Source organism: Macrobrachium rosenbergii, chromosome 44 (assembly GCF_040412425.1).
Source record: "Macrobrachium rosenbergii isolate ZJJX-2024 chromosome 44, ASM4041242v1, whole genome shotgun sequence".
Classification (NCBI taxonomy): domain Eukaryota; kingdom Metazoa; phylum Arthropoda; class Malacostraca; order Decapoda; family Palaemonidae; genus Macrobrachium; species Macrobrachium rosenbergii.
The window spans coordinates 39,611,394-39,624,870 of NC_089784.1; the positions used below are offsets into that span (position 1 = coordinate 39,611,394).

At 38.9% G+C, this 13,477-nt stretch overlaps 1 protein-coding gene and 1 pseudogene across 1 annotated transcript; both read left to right on the plus strand.

The window, feature by feature from the left end:
- Positions 1 to 2,357: 2,357 nt before the first annotated feature.
- On the plus strand, positions 2,358 to 3,876 carry LOC136829605 (endocuticle structural glycoprotein SgAbd-1-like; annotated as a pseudogene).
- Positions 3,877 to 9,014: 5,138 nt separating this feature from the next.
- Positions 9,015 to 10,434, plus strand: LOC136829543 (cuticle protein AM1159-like). Its single transcript, XM_067088381.1, has 3 exons — positions 9,015 to 9,154; positions 9,425 to 9,717; positions 10,021 to 10,434. The coding sequence occupies exons 1-3, from the start codon at positions 9,146 to 9,148 to the stop codon at positions 10,268 to 10,270; spliced, it is 552 nt and encodes a 183-aa protein (XP_066944482.1). The 5' UTR covers positions 9,015 to 9,145; the 3' UTR covers positions 10,271 to 10,434.
- The last annotated feature ends 3,043 nt before the right edge of the window (positions 10,435 to 13,477 follow it).

The window sequence follows — 13,477 nt, forward strand, 5'->3', positions numbered from 1 at the left end:
TGGGAACAGATAGGAAGGCTGTCTTTTTTCTTCATAGAGTTCTGACAGCAACCTTTATGCTAACCCACATCTTCAAATTCCGTACCCTTAAGGCTGTCTAGACTGAAGTTGTTGACCTCTTCCATGAACAGTAATGAGTTTTGAGAGAGAAGGAGAAGTTCTTATCAAATGCTATGCAGCTGGGAAAGTTTTGAGTATCACGCCTCTGGGCCTTCTAAATGGTGCAAATTCATCAAGCTGAACCTATCATGCAAAGGGCCTCCCAGCTGATCCACAATCATCACCTGTGTCACTGGTCCTGCGTTTCTTTGAGTTTGGCGTGACAAGGCCGCCGGAATATTACTACTAATTAATACATTAGCTCAAATACACATCATGAAAGATCAGCAGCATTCCCAGAACTAATATTTATTATGATTTGATGAAATAAGATACCTCAAACAGTTAGGTCGGATATTATGTTCAACTCTTCACTGCTGCTAAAATACTAGAGATATTTGCGGTTTCTTTCTTACTGTTGATTGGTACCATACATTAGCATAATCTTAAAGAAATAATGATACTATGATTAGTGACTAAACTTTTAGACAAATTTAGCGGATAGCTAATGTTGGTTTTGCATTTGTTGAAAAATTCTCTCAGTCTGAGCAATATTTCTAAATGTTAGTTTGGAAACATAGGTGTCATGGATATTTCCCTGGAATGCATGGAGGTACTGTTCCTCTTTCAATTAAAATAATAATAATAATAATAATAATAATAATAATAATAATAATAATAATAATAATAATATCAGCATCATTATCATCATCATCATCATCTTATTATTATTATTATTATTATTATTATTATTATTATTATTATTATTATTATTATTATTATTATTATTATTATGTTCTCTGAACCCTGCTTTTGAAGAATGTTACCTGTGGAAATAATTATGCATATCTTTACCTCATTTAATCAGTAAAATATGATATACATCAAATAAGATTAACCTGCTCCTGATACCAAGAAACTGATTGATAGACAGATTTAATGATCAGATAAATTGGTGACATTAAAAAAATTTTATTTGATACGGAAATTTCAAGCAAAGAAAACTATAATTTCAGGTAAAACTGTTTCAGAAAATAAAGCTATATAATAATCTCAGATGAAATTCTAAATAAACGCGGGGGATCTGAAAAATGTAAAGTAAGGGCTATTGCTCAACTCTTGTTGGAGCGAGGAAGAAGGTTAACTCCACTGACAAACATGAAGATGACACCAAGCCTACAAGTAACTTCCTCTTCGAGAACCTTGGGCAAAAGGTTCTGGTGTTCTTATCGACGTGGTCAACAAATAACACCTTTCCCATGCAAATAAGTAACTTGTATCAGTATATGGACTCTCTCTCTCTCTCTCTCTCTTTTGCAAGTTGTTTTAGAGAACTTTCTTGTTAGAACAAGACATACTCTTTTATACTTTACTCGGCATTTATCAAAACTTCGGCAGTATTTTGGACCACATGAATAAAGAAAATATTTTCTTTTGAACCACATGAATAAAGAAAATATTTTCTTTTGAGCTAAAATGTTTCTCTGTACAATTACCTTTTCCTTCTACCCAGAAAAATTTATGTAATAAGTGGTTAATACGGCAGTTTCAGTCGTCAACATTTTTTTTATTAACAACCTTGTTTACTGCTTCTACTTTCACTCTCGCGCAACTGGTTATGAAAAATAAAAGAAATATATTAGTATTTACGAGCGTTGTATAACAAATCATAATCGAATAAAATCTCATTTTCCCTTTGGAAAGATTCTAAACAAGATGATTGATCTCCTCTCGACATCCACCAAATGAGTTCATTTATCCTCTTGATTTATTCGCTGCCATTTTGATCTTCGACATATTGGTCTCTCAACCGATTTCATTTCAGTGCTGATCATTTCCAGTTGGTGCCATACAGATTTTAATATCATTAACTGTTCCTACAACCAAAGTAATCATAAATGTTAGTAGTAACAATGCTCTTCCCTATATGCTTGTTCTGCAATTTATGTTTTTATTACTATGTTTTAAAGGTAATATGGACATCAATAATGAAGCCTTGTCACTGCAAATGAGCCAGCTCGTTTAAAAGGTAAAAATCTGTATAAATTATGCAAAATATAAGTAAGGTCACGCTTTACTTCGTAGTCATTCCTAATGTGCTCTAGTCAACTTTCTCGTGGCTTCTCTCTCCGACATTTAATCACCGGGAAGATACAACAAACACCACAAACAGCCTCCCATTCTCAAACAAGGACAAACGCCACAAACAGCCTCCCATTCTCAAACAAGAACAAACACCACGCCGACCGAGTAAAGGGATGACTTGGATGATTGAAATGCGCGTAGCAAAAAATGGAGCAAAAAATAAGGGTCACTCAGTTTTCGACCGTCGGGAAGGCAGCGGATGTGAAGGGAAGGAAAAGGATGCGTCTCAACATCAAGGGCATCCTCCGCCCGCTTCCTCCTCCCCCTTAGGATGCGGCGAAGGAGGGGTGGTCAGGTCATCGCAGGATCTCTCGGGTGTCTTATAAAAGCTCCTTTCCACCAACAACATAGCATCAGTTCCTTCCGAACAACGACGCCATGAAGACCGTAAGCCTTCCTGGGTCTAGTTTCCTCTTCTTCTTGATTTTTTCTTTTATAGTGAAACAGGAAAGCTTCTATCCTTGTGTTATAATTCCTACTTGTTCACTGAAATCTAGATGTGCATTTTCCCCTCCGCAGTTCTGTCTATGTTTAAATGTCTGAATAACAAGAAGGCTTGAACGCCTTGAAGAAAAGAAAAATTAACATTACACAGAAATCTGTACAGTAGTTTCCACTTCCTTCCCAAGCAACTGTTCCTCAAATAGTTCTTGATGCTTTCAGGCCATCCTGTGTGCTCTCATTGCCCTGGCTGCTGCAGCCCCACAGTATGACTACAATGCCCCACCTGCCCCTGCTCCTGCACCCCCTCCCCTGCCCCTACCTACGGGCTCCTTCCACAAGAGTGTCCACATTCGAGGCTGCGCCTCCAGTCGCCATCTTGAGGGACGACCGAACCCAGGATGAGTTTGGAAGATTCGCCGTCGACTTCGAGGCCGAAAACGGCATCGCCTTCTCTCAGTCTGGTTCCCCTGATGGGCCGGAAGGTGCCGTGGTCAAGGCTGGGCAGTACTCGTAAGTAAAGTTTCTTTGTATGGAATCATTTCTTGAACTACTTACCTTGATCCCACATCCTGCTGTTCATGCTATTTATCTTGTTTGCTTGCCTATAAAACCTCAATTTATTGTCAAACTTGGACTGCTCGCGTTTCTAATACTTTTTATTGATTATCCTTCTTGGGTTTTTTCAAATTTCTATCCTAAATTTAATTTTCAGTGGTTCTATGAAAATTACCTGTATGCTGTTTTCCAAAACTCATTTTATTGCTGAGAAATTAACTTCATTCTAGATACACTGCCCCTGATGGTACCCCCGTCGAAGTGAAATACGTCGCTGACGAAAACGGTTACCAACCCCAGTCCGACCTCCTGCCAGTGGCTCCCGAATTCCCCCACCCAATTCCCCAGTTCGTCCTCGACCAGATCGCCAAGGCTGCTGAAGAAGACGCTGCCGCTGCACGCGAGGCAGCATCTGTCCGAAGCAACTCCTACGCTCCTCCTCCTCCTCCACCTTCAAACACCTACGGTCAGCCATTGTAGAGGAAAAATCGCCACGATTTAATTATCATGATCAATCGTTAGTCTTTCATTTGTGCGTGGATCTCGCTACCGTCCATTGTCCGCCTTCGAGATTTTATATTTTAATATATGTATATATTTCGTAATATATAAAATAAACATCGATGTTTAGCATTAAAATGTATTTGAATCATACCCCAAAGATCTACTGATCTTTTGCATTAGCTAGATCCTAATTCTTTTCAACATGCTCAAAACTTTAGGAATTTAATGACTGCACAGTTTGGAGAGTTTTTTAGTAACAAGACATACATAAACGCTCACACTCACACACACACACACACACACACACACACACACACACACACATATATATATATATATATATATATATATATATATATATATATATATATATATATATATATATATATATATATATATATAATGCACGTATGTGTCGGTGGGTGTACGTACGTGGAAAGGTGTCTGTACATGTGTATGTTTTTTTTTTTTACCTTGAAAACTAACTTAAATACTTTAATTAATCTTGACAATTGACGAGAAATTATCATAACGGTAGATATACGACACTTATATTTTTTGGTGCAAAGGCCATTGGGACGGGCAACCTATTGCCTTCTCGTGGCCATCTCCAAAAGAAAACAGATAAAAACAACGATAATGGAAGAAGGGGCCACTTCACCGGGAAAGGAATCAACAGTACTCCCTCTTGAAGGATGTAAGTCTTATGCATCAGTATAAACAAAAGCAGGAGAGAAGAATCTCTCTCTCTCTCTCTCTCTCTCTCTCTCTCTCTCTCTCTCTCTCTCTCTCTCTCTCTCTCTCACACACAGACATATATACACATACATACAGGCACATACATGCACATACATATACAAAAATATACAAAATTATATCTATATAGGTAGGTCATCGGCTAAATATTAGCCACGTGCAACACATCCCGCACCCCAACCAGAACTAAACAAACCTGTTAAAATCTAAAACCTTAGGATATCCTTACCGTGGGATGTGATTGTAACATTGAAGATATAGGTATGCAGTTTAGCACAAAGGCCTCGACAAACTGAACTTTCGGCATGGTACGTTACGAGGAAATTAGCATTAAGGAACCAAATTTGTCAGGTTACAATCCATATTGGTTATCCAGCTAGTTGATTAGTTAGCATACTCCATTCTTACCATACTGATCCTAACTTACCTTTAACCTGGCAGTCACTGAAGACTTCCACTTGGTAGAAGGGATCCCATGCCAAGTCTTCATTTCAACAGCTGCGTATCAGAACAGAGATCATTGGTCTTAACATCATAACCATTTCGTTTGTTCCATTCATACCATATAATACATAAAAACAAATCCAATTTATCTATAACTTCGTTTTAAACAGACTAGTTATCAAATGACCTGGCGGGTGGTAAATCTGGTCATACTGCACAGTATTACGATACGGTAGGTACAGGATGCACGTCGAATACACATAGAAACATCTACTGTTCCAATAGCTTGTTTGGACCATTTGATCTACACAATGTGGAGTTGTCAGGATGTTTTGCTACACTGAGACTGAACAAAACAAAAAATAAAGTACCTGAACAAAACAAAAAATAAAGTACCTGCATTGTACAGATGGTCAAACAGCCATAATAAATCATAAAAATTCCTGCCTCTGTGGTTGCTGTTCAGAAGATTTTTTTGTAATCTCGACATCACGCAAGGATGGCCAAGCTCTATCCGACGGACAGGGGCAAACCCAAGAAACTAACATTATATATATATATGTCTGAACTAAAGAATGATCAACTGCTGAATGATATATCTCAAAGTTGAACAACCTTATTTATATGCATTGCTAGTTCACTGGAAAATTATCAGTAGAATAGGATCTGATGAAATATGAATACTAGAAGTTTTACTAGTGTTGCAGATTTTTCACTTGGCAAGAAAACGTAGTTATGGATATTGTACAAGAATCACATTTTGTTATTGCCCTCACTGCAGGAAACATTGAAGGTCAACGACTTCCTACTGTATGCCCACACTTGGTATATGATGACTGATCACTTTTTAGATCTGGAGTTCAAAGTTATGCAAGATAATCAATATTTCCTGGTGCATTCCTTGTTAATGTTGAGGGACTCTCATCAAGGTGCACAACAACCTAGGCCTTTTTTTGGCACGGAACTACTGTGAGGTTAACTAGACTGTAGAGGAAACCTTGTGAGACAAGATGAAAATGGGCTTTGTGCTGACTTGTCTCATAATTAATTACAGTACATAAGAGGGTTGGGTAAGATCTAAACATACATCGTAGCAGTATGTCAGGGATACCTTGAAGATAGGTGGCAGGATGTCATGAAGTGCAGAAAACAAGTAGGGATGTAGGACCAGCAAAGGCCTTGAGAAATGAGAGGTCAGTCAAGACAGTAAAGAGACAACGGAAAGTATCCTCAGCCCCTTTGATATGGAAACTAATGTTTGGTTGGTATTATCTCCTTGTGCTGTTGCATTTGAAATGATACTAATGATACTTTGAGTGCAAAGTTGAGAGAACTGCTGTAAAACACGAATTTGACTTCATGTTTCGGAGGGAAGAGATATCTTCCAACCAATCAAATGTTTGAAGCTAAAAGCACTCCAAAACATGAGGAAATCAGTGAAGATAACTAAGAGTAAGAACAAATTTGTACAAAGCAAGAATCGGTCTCATAATCCTCCAGCAACATTGGTTCACCAGCATTCTATCAGATGAAAGATATTCCTAGCAATTTTAGGCTCTCATGTATGACTTTCAGTCTGATAGTTCAGAGGATGTCATATTCGGCAATGTCTTCATCACACATTTTTCTATCAATGATACAGAACAGACGCACTAGGAAAGCAGCAAGAAGTCCATTATCAGAGGATAGATTACCAAGAAAGCTACTGACCGAAAGGCATTCCTGGCCAATTATGGTACTACGAAACAGTTTGAGTTATTGCTTAGTGAGTGGAGGAAAGATGAGTATAAATCCAAACTTTCACGGCCCATTATATATGCTAGAATCATATTATGGAACAAAAACAGAGAAAACAATCGTTGTCCATTCAGTCGTCTCAGGAATGCGAAAGTAGCCTTGATGTTTTATACTCTTAGTGTGCAGTAAGCAAATGGTACTAAAACTGAAGAGTGGGGAGTCCTGACGCAGGTGTTGTCTTATCTTCCTTCATTGTGTTCATTCTATGAAAAACGTAAGTTCTATTCGACGCCAGGAACTGCCAGTTACCTACGACTGATGAGAGCCCAACGGAAGTTGCTCTCCTTGATTGCTGCACAGCATTAATAGTCCTGTATGCCAACTCTAACTGTGATGCAGCAAGTGCCTTTAAAAAAAAATAGGTACTACAGAATATGCCTAAATACGCAGGAGCTCCTCCTGGTGTGTTGCAATTTGTTTAAAGATGAATTAGTTTCAATGTGGCATACCAAGACCAATGATACCTGATCTACTGTTATCCCAACAAAGAATAAGGATGTGGGATCCCTTTTACCTCTCAGAATAAGTCTCTTGCAACACATCAAGAGAGTCAACTAACTACCAGGTCGATTTCTGGAAACGATCGCTCGCGCTAAAACCACAGGTACCTGACGTAGATGGCAAGTTGCAACTACCGAAATGAGGGAAGTAGAATACCTGAATGAGAAGTTGAAATAGTTGTAACTAAGAGATGATGCTAATATTAGTGAAGTATTCACACAAAACCAATGGAATCTTGAATCTAATAGAAGAAAATTGAACCCATTCTAGTTGATTTGAGATCTTCATAAAACTTTCTTTACATTAACGTAATGTGCTCAGTATATTTTAGCTCTTAGCTGTATACGAATATCTAAAATGGAAATTTAGATATCACTGGTCATTAAACAGATGCTTGAAGCTGATATTGCAGCTTTACTATGAGATTGTTCAGCCACAGAAATCATGTGCTGGTCATCAAATTTTTCAAGTATTGTACATCTATGGTTCATCTAATTTACCTCCATCTTTAACAGATGATAAGCAAATAACGCCCAGAATCTCATGCATAGGTAACTAGCGCCCTCTTTGCGAGGGTAAGTCGAATCTTTCATAAGAGTATCCTCAACAATGAGAGAATCTGTAAGCTTTGTCTTTTTTTTTTTCTTGAGAGAACTTAATAAGGTTAGCAGCAATTGCATTCTGTATGGGCATTATTTTCGATTAGCTTTAATAGGTTTTTGGTTTTATGAGAAAGGTTGTGAAAACGCTTAAAGGATTTCTCAGAGAGTTACAGGACAATTTGAGGAAGGTAGTCTTAAACAGACCTTAAAAATTCCATCATAATTTTTTATTAAATGACGACGATGCTCTCTTTCGGGAAAACGGTTTCATTTTTGGAGGCAAGGGAGCATTTTCTTTTGAATTTTAATATATTATGTGTTACTTTTAATTTTATGAAGGCCTACAGTCTTTTCTCCTGTTACCAAAAAACAGGCTATTATTTAGAAAGGTAGTAGATGATTATTAGTTGTGTGATAATATATTCTGGAAAGTAATTGATTTTTATTACTCTGTATTAATGTAAGTGCTTAAACGACGCATATAATTTCTTTACGTCGTGCTGCACATTATTGTCGAGCGAAATCCCTTTTGCCTCATAAAAGGACTTAAAACAAGATAATTGAATTTCAGTAAGGAAAGATTGATTTCATTCATTTTTCTCATTTCTCCATACTATTTTTGTTATTCCAGCCAAACGCTTCTCTAAACCGGTTGACTTCCCGACAATTAAGCTTGTTCACTTTCCCTGTTGTAAATCGCAAGACGTTGATCAGTTGAAACTGGTCCCGAACAGGTGCTGATGTCATTGAGCATTGCTGCTTCCAGATCGCGTAAACCATCCCGGTAATTGAAAAGATGTTGAAAAGGTTGAATAAAAAACAGAAAAATGAAATAATGAGAATGAAAAATGAGAATGAAACTATTTCTTACGTGTTTTCTTGAGCTTCACCCGGCTTTCTCTCTCCGTCACTTAATCACCGGGAAGCGACAACAAACACCAAAAAAAGTCTCCCCTTCTCAAAAAAGAACAAACACCACAAACAGCCTCCCATTCTCAAACAAGAACAAACACCACGCCGACCGAATAAAGGGATGACTCGGAAGATTGAAATGCGCATAGCAAAAAATGGAGCAAAAAATAAGGGTCACTCAGTTTTCGACCGTCGGGAAGGCAGCGGATGTGAAGGGAAGGAAAAGGATGCGTCTCAACATCAAGGGCATCCTCCACCCGCTCCCTCCTCCCCCTTAGGATGCGGCGAAGGAGGAGTGGTCAGGTCATCGCAGGATCTCTCGGGTGTCTTATAAAAGCTCCTTCCCACCAACAACATAGCATCAGTTCCTTCCGAACAACGACACCATGAAGACCGTAAGCCTTCCTGGGTCTAGTTTCTTCTTGATTTTTTCCTTTACTAGTGAAGCAGGAAAGCTTCTGTCCTTGTGCTATAATTCCTACTTGATCACTGAAATCTAGATGTGCATTTTCCCCTCCACAATTCTGTCTATGTTAAAAGTCTGAATAACAGGAAGGCTTGAACGCCTTGAAGAAAATAAAAATTAACATTACACAGAAATCTGTACAGTAGTTTCCACTTCCTTCCCAAGCAACTGTTCCTAAAATAGTTCTTGATGCTTTCAGGCCATCCTGTGTGCTCTCATTGCCCTGGCTGCTGCAGCCCCACAGTATGACTACAATGCCCCACCTGCTCCTGCTCCTGCACCCCCTCCCCCTGCCCCTACCTACGGAGCACCTTCCACAAGAGTGTCCACTTTCGAGGCTGCGCCTCCAGTCGCCATCTTGAGGGACGACCGAACCCAGGATGAGTTCGGAAGATTCGCCGTCGACTTCGAGGCCGAAAACGGCATCGCCTTCTCTCAGTCTGGTTCCCCTGATGGGCCGGAAGGTGCCGTGGTCAAGGCTGGGCAGTACTCGTAAGTAAAGTTTCTTTATATGGAATCATTTCTTGAACTACTTCCTCTAGATGTTCATGCCACTTACTTATCTTTTTTTGGTGGGGTTTACTTTTAAATCTTGTTGTAAGAGGCCGCCATATAATTGTGCAACTTGGCTTTTTTCGTGGCTTGATTGCCCATTATCTTTCATACTACTCGGTTCCTTTTTCCAGTTTCTATCCTTACTTTTATTTTCGAGCGTGCTTTGAATGTTTCACCCAAAGCTGTGTTCTAAAGCTGCTCTTATTGCTGACATACTCACAACCTTTAACTTTCTTGTAGGTACATTGCTCCTGACGGTACGCCCGTCGAAGTGAAATACGTCGCTGACGAAAACGGTTACCAACCCCAGTCCGATCTCCTGCCAGTGGCTCCCGAATTCCCCCACCCAATTCCCCAGTTCGTCCTCGACCAGATCGCCAAGGCTGCTGAAGAAGACGCTGCCGCTGCACGCGAGGCAGCATCTGCCCGAAGCAACTCCTACGCTCCTCCCCCTCCCCCACCTTCAAACACCTACGGTCAGCCAGTTTAGGCACCAATAAGTCATATTGTGACCTGATTTAGCAGCCCATCTCTCTTTCAGTTCTCTGTGCATACCACTTCCGGATGGCGTCTGTCTTCAAGAATACTAATTTATATTATATATATACATACATATATTTTTATACTATGTAAAATAAATATCGACGTTTTGCATCAAAACACATTTTATTCTAAGGTCCACCTCTGCTTCCAGAAAACGAATATTTATTGATCACTTACACAAGAGAGAACCTATTTTAGTAGGTCCCGCATGAAAAGTGAGAAATCCCTATTAGTGCGTGTACGTGCTTACACCTCTTTCCTTGCAACATGAATTCAAGATACACTGTCATTTGAAAAAGGCAACTTTGAAGTGGTAAAAACATGTTAATCCTCTTTTATGTTTCGTTGAGTCAGATTCTTTGGAGAAATCTGGATATAGTCAATTACAACCTATTAGTTTTAACTACTTTCATTAGCAAAAGATTTTCATTATCAAAGGGTTCCTTGACTCTCTCTCTCTCTCTCTCTCTCTCTCTCTCTCTCTCTCTCTCTCTCTCTCTCTCTCTCTCTCATACAGACTCATGTACGCTCTCCAGCTCTCCATATATCTACATGTGCATCTAATAATGGCTTGTGTTGCTGTTCTTTATAACTTTCTCTTGTTACACACTTTATCCAAAACAAATTCTTGCAAACTGGTTGAATATTTTAAAATTCTTAAAATACTTCTTATCCAGTTTATAAAATGTCTTTCGTGGACAGATGATTACGATACAGTGGTCCTGTGCCAAAAGCTTTTAAGCCACTTTTTGTAGCGTGCAAAAGAGGGAGACGGTAAGTGGAATATTAAGTCTCCTCGCTGCGTGGAGATTAGTCCAAATTAGGCAGAGAACAGTCATTAATTTTCTGACTTGTTTCTACTAAGCCTCTCTCTCTCTCTCTCTCTCTCTCTCTCTCTCTCGCCCTTCTGTCTAGGTGCTGTGTGTTCGAAAATGTCCTCCATAATAACGTAAATACTTTTTCTGCTTGTCCTTTCTTGATGGGAACATGATTATGATTTATTTTATTATTACCCTGACGAATTCGTAATTGATTCACAAAGAAGGAAAGTTGCACAACTGTATAAACATACTATTTTGCTCAGCTACATTTTTTAAGCCTTGTGAATTTTATTGTTGATATACGTATATGAACAGTATCAACAAAAACCACCCAATCATTTTATGTCTCTTTGTTCTTTCTTATTGGTTATTTACATAAACAAATGTACATTATATTATGAAAACAAAACTAGTTTTCCGTATGTGTTTGTCATGATTTTGAGAAATGCGACATTCATTTCCATCAAAAATGTTTGGTTATCACGTTATACAATCGAGAACCACCACGCTGGGAGACCACAGTGGCTAACCGGCGTTTTAGGACGATGGAGTTCTTCATTGGAAGGGGTGGGTAGAGCTCTCGGCTAGCACGCTTTTGGCCCAGCGTTCGACTCTCTGACCGGCCAATGAAGAATTAGAGGAATTTTTTTCTGGTGATAGAAATTCATTTCTCGTCATAATGTGGTTCGGATTCCACAATAAGCTGTAGGTCCTGTAGCTAGGCAACCAGTTGGTTCTTCGCCACGTAAAATAAGTCCAATCCTTCGGGCCAGCCCTAGGAGAGCTGTTAATCTGCTCAGTGGTCTGGTTAAACTAAGATATACTTAACCCTTTTTTAGGACGATGGGAAACGTAAGAGAGTGAAATACGGGATTGCACCCTACCGGGCTCCCACCCCCACCCCCTTACGCAGCCTGACCCTAAGGCCTAGAACACGGGTTGTCTGGTTCCCTTAGTGGTCCCCAATTGCTGTTAGACCTAGGAGGGGATGTAAGGAGTTAATCAAGCATTTCGGACGGAATTGAATGAGAAATTTATAAAAAATTCAGGGAAAACTTAAAGAAAACAGGTATTTCTCTTGTAAAATCACTTACATCCCAAGTAACCTACGGTATTTGGCCTTTCCAAAATCTGTGCCCATCTAAATATTTCGTCCTTACTTGAACACAGTCTTCTCAGCACTTTGATGCATTCCAGAGTCCATAGATACAGTTTTAGCAAATGCCTCAGTCGATCTTTAGGTGTTCATGGAAATCATTAAAATACCTTAAAATGATGCACACTTAGAGAAGTCAGACAAGCAGGGCTGTCCTACGTAAATTAGGAACATCATCTACAAAAAAATCACCCTACTTACTAGACTAGACACTGAAGGTCACATGAAAACTTTTGAATAACCTCCCCATATTGGCTGATAATAACAATCATAATTAAGAAAAGATAGACAGAAAGCCACATAATAGTCTGGAAACGGCCTAAGACGCTGTCCTTAATAACATGACATCCCAGCAATATCTCATTAACTATACATTTGCAACAATTTTTTCTTTAAAATTATCACAAAATTTACTAGAATAGCCATTTACTATATAAATCAAGCTTTATGTACTTATAATTAAACGGTACATAGCTAAGAACGTTCGACAAGCTAGTGTGAATAGCTAAAATGTCAACCTTTTTATTTTTCTTTAAAACAAAACTATTGAGTTGGCTTTGTCTGTCCGTCCGCACTTTTTCTGTCTGCCCTCAAATCTTAAAAACTACTGAGGATAGAGGGCTGCAAATTGGTATGTTGATCATCCACCCTCCAATCATCAAACATGCCAAATTGCAGCCCTCTAACCCCATTATTTTTTGTCTTATTTAGTTAGCCAGTGTATATCTGGCACTGCTATAGGTACCAATATCACAGGCCACGACTGGACCGTGGCTGAGTTTCATGGGCTGCGGCTAAGAGCTTCATGGGCCGTGGCTGAAAGTACAGAAAACTCGATTGCGGCGAAGAAACTTCGGAGAATTTTTTACTTGTTTCTTTTAAAATGTAACATATACGAAACTGAATGAACACCAGAGAACAATAATCTGTAGCAAATTAAAGATTCCCAGTCTTAAGCTCTCAACTGAATCTCTTACAGACATCGCTAAAGGAGACGGGTGTCAAAAAATTCGTGCTTACGAACACTTACAGTTGTTAAGCGGTGTCTGTGCGCTTTCATATTGAGTTTTAATTTATGCTAGGTAAAATAAATGTATAGTTAAATACCTGACCACCTTTACCAGCCACATAAAAATAAAATCTTCAGAATGAAAAAGAAATATATATATCGCTACCA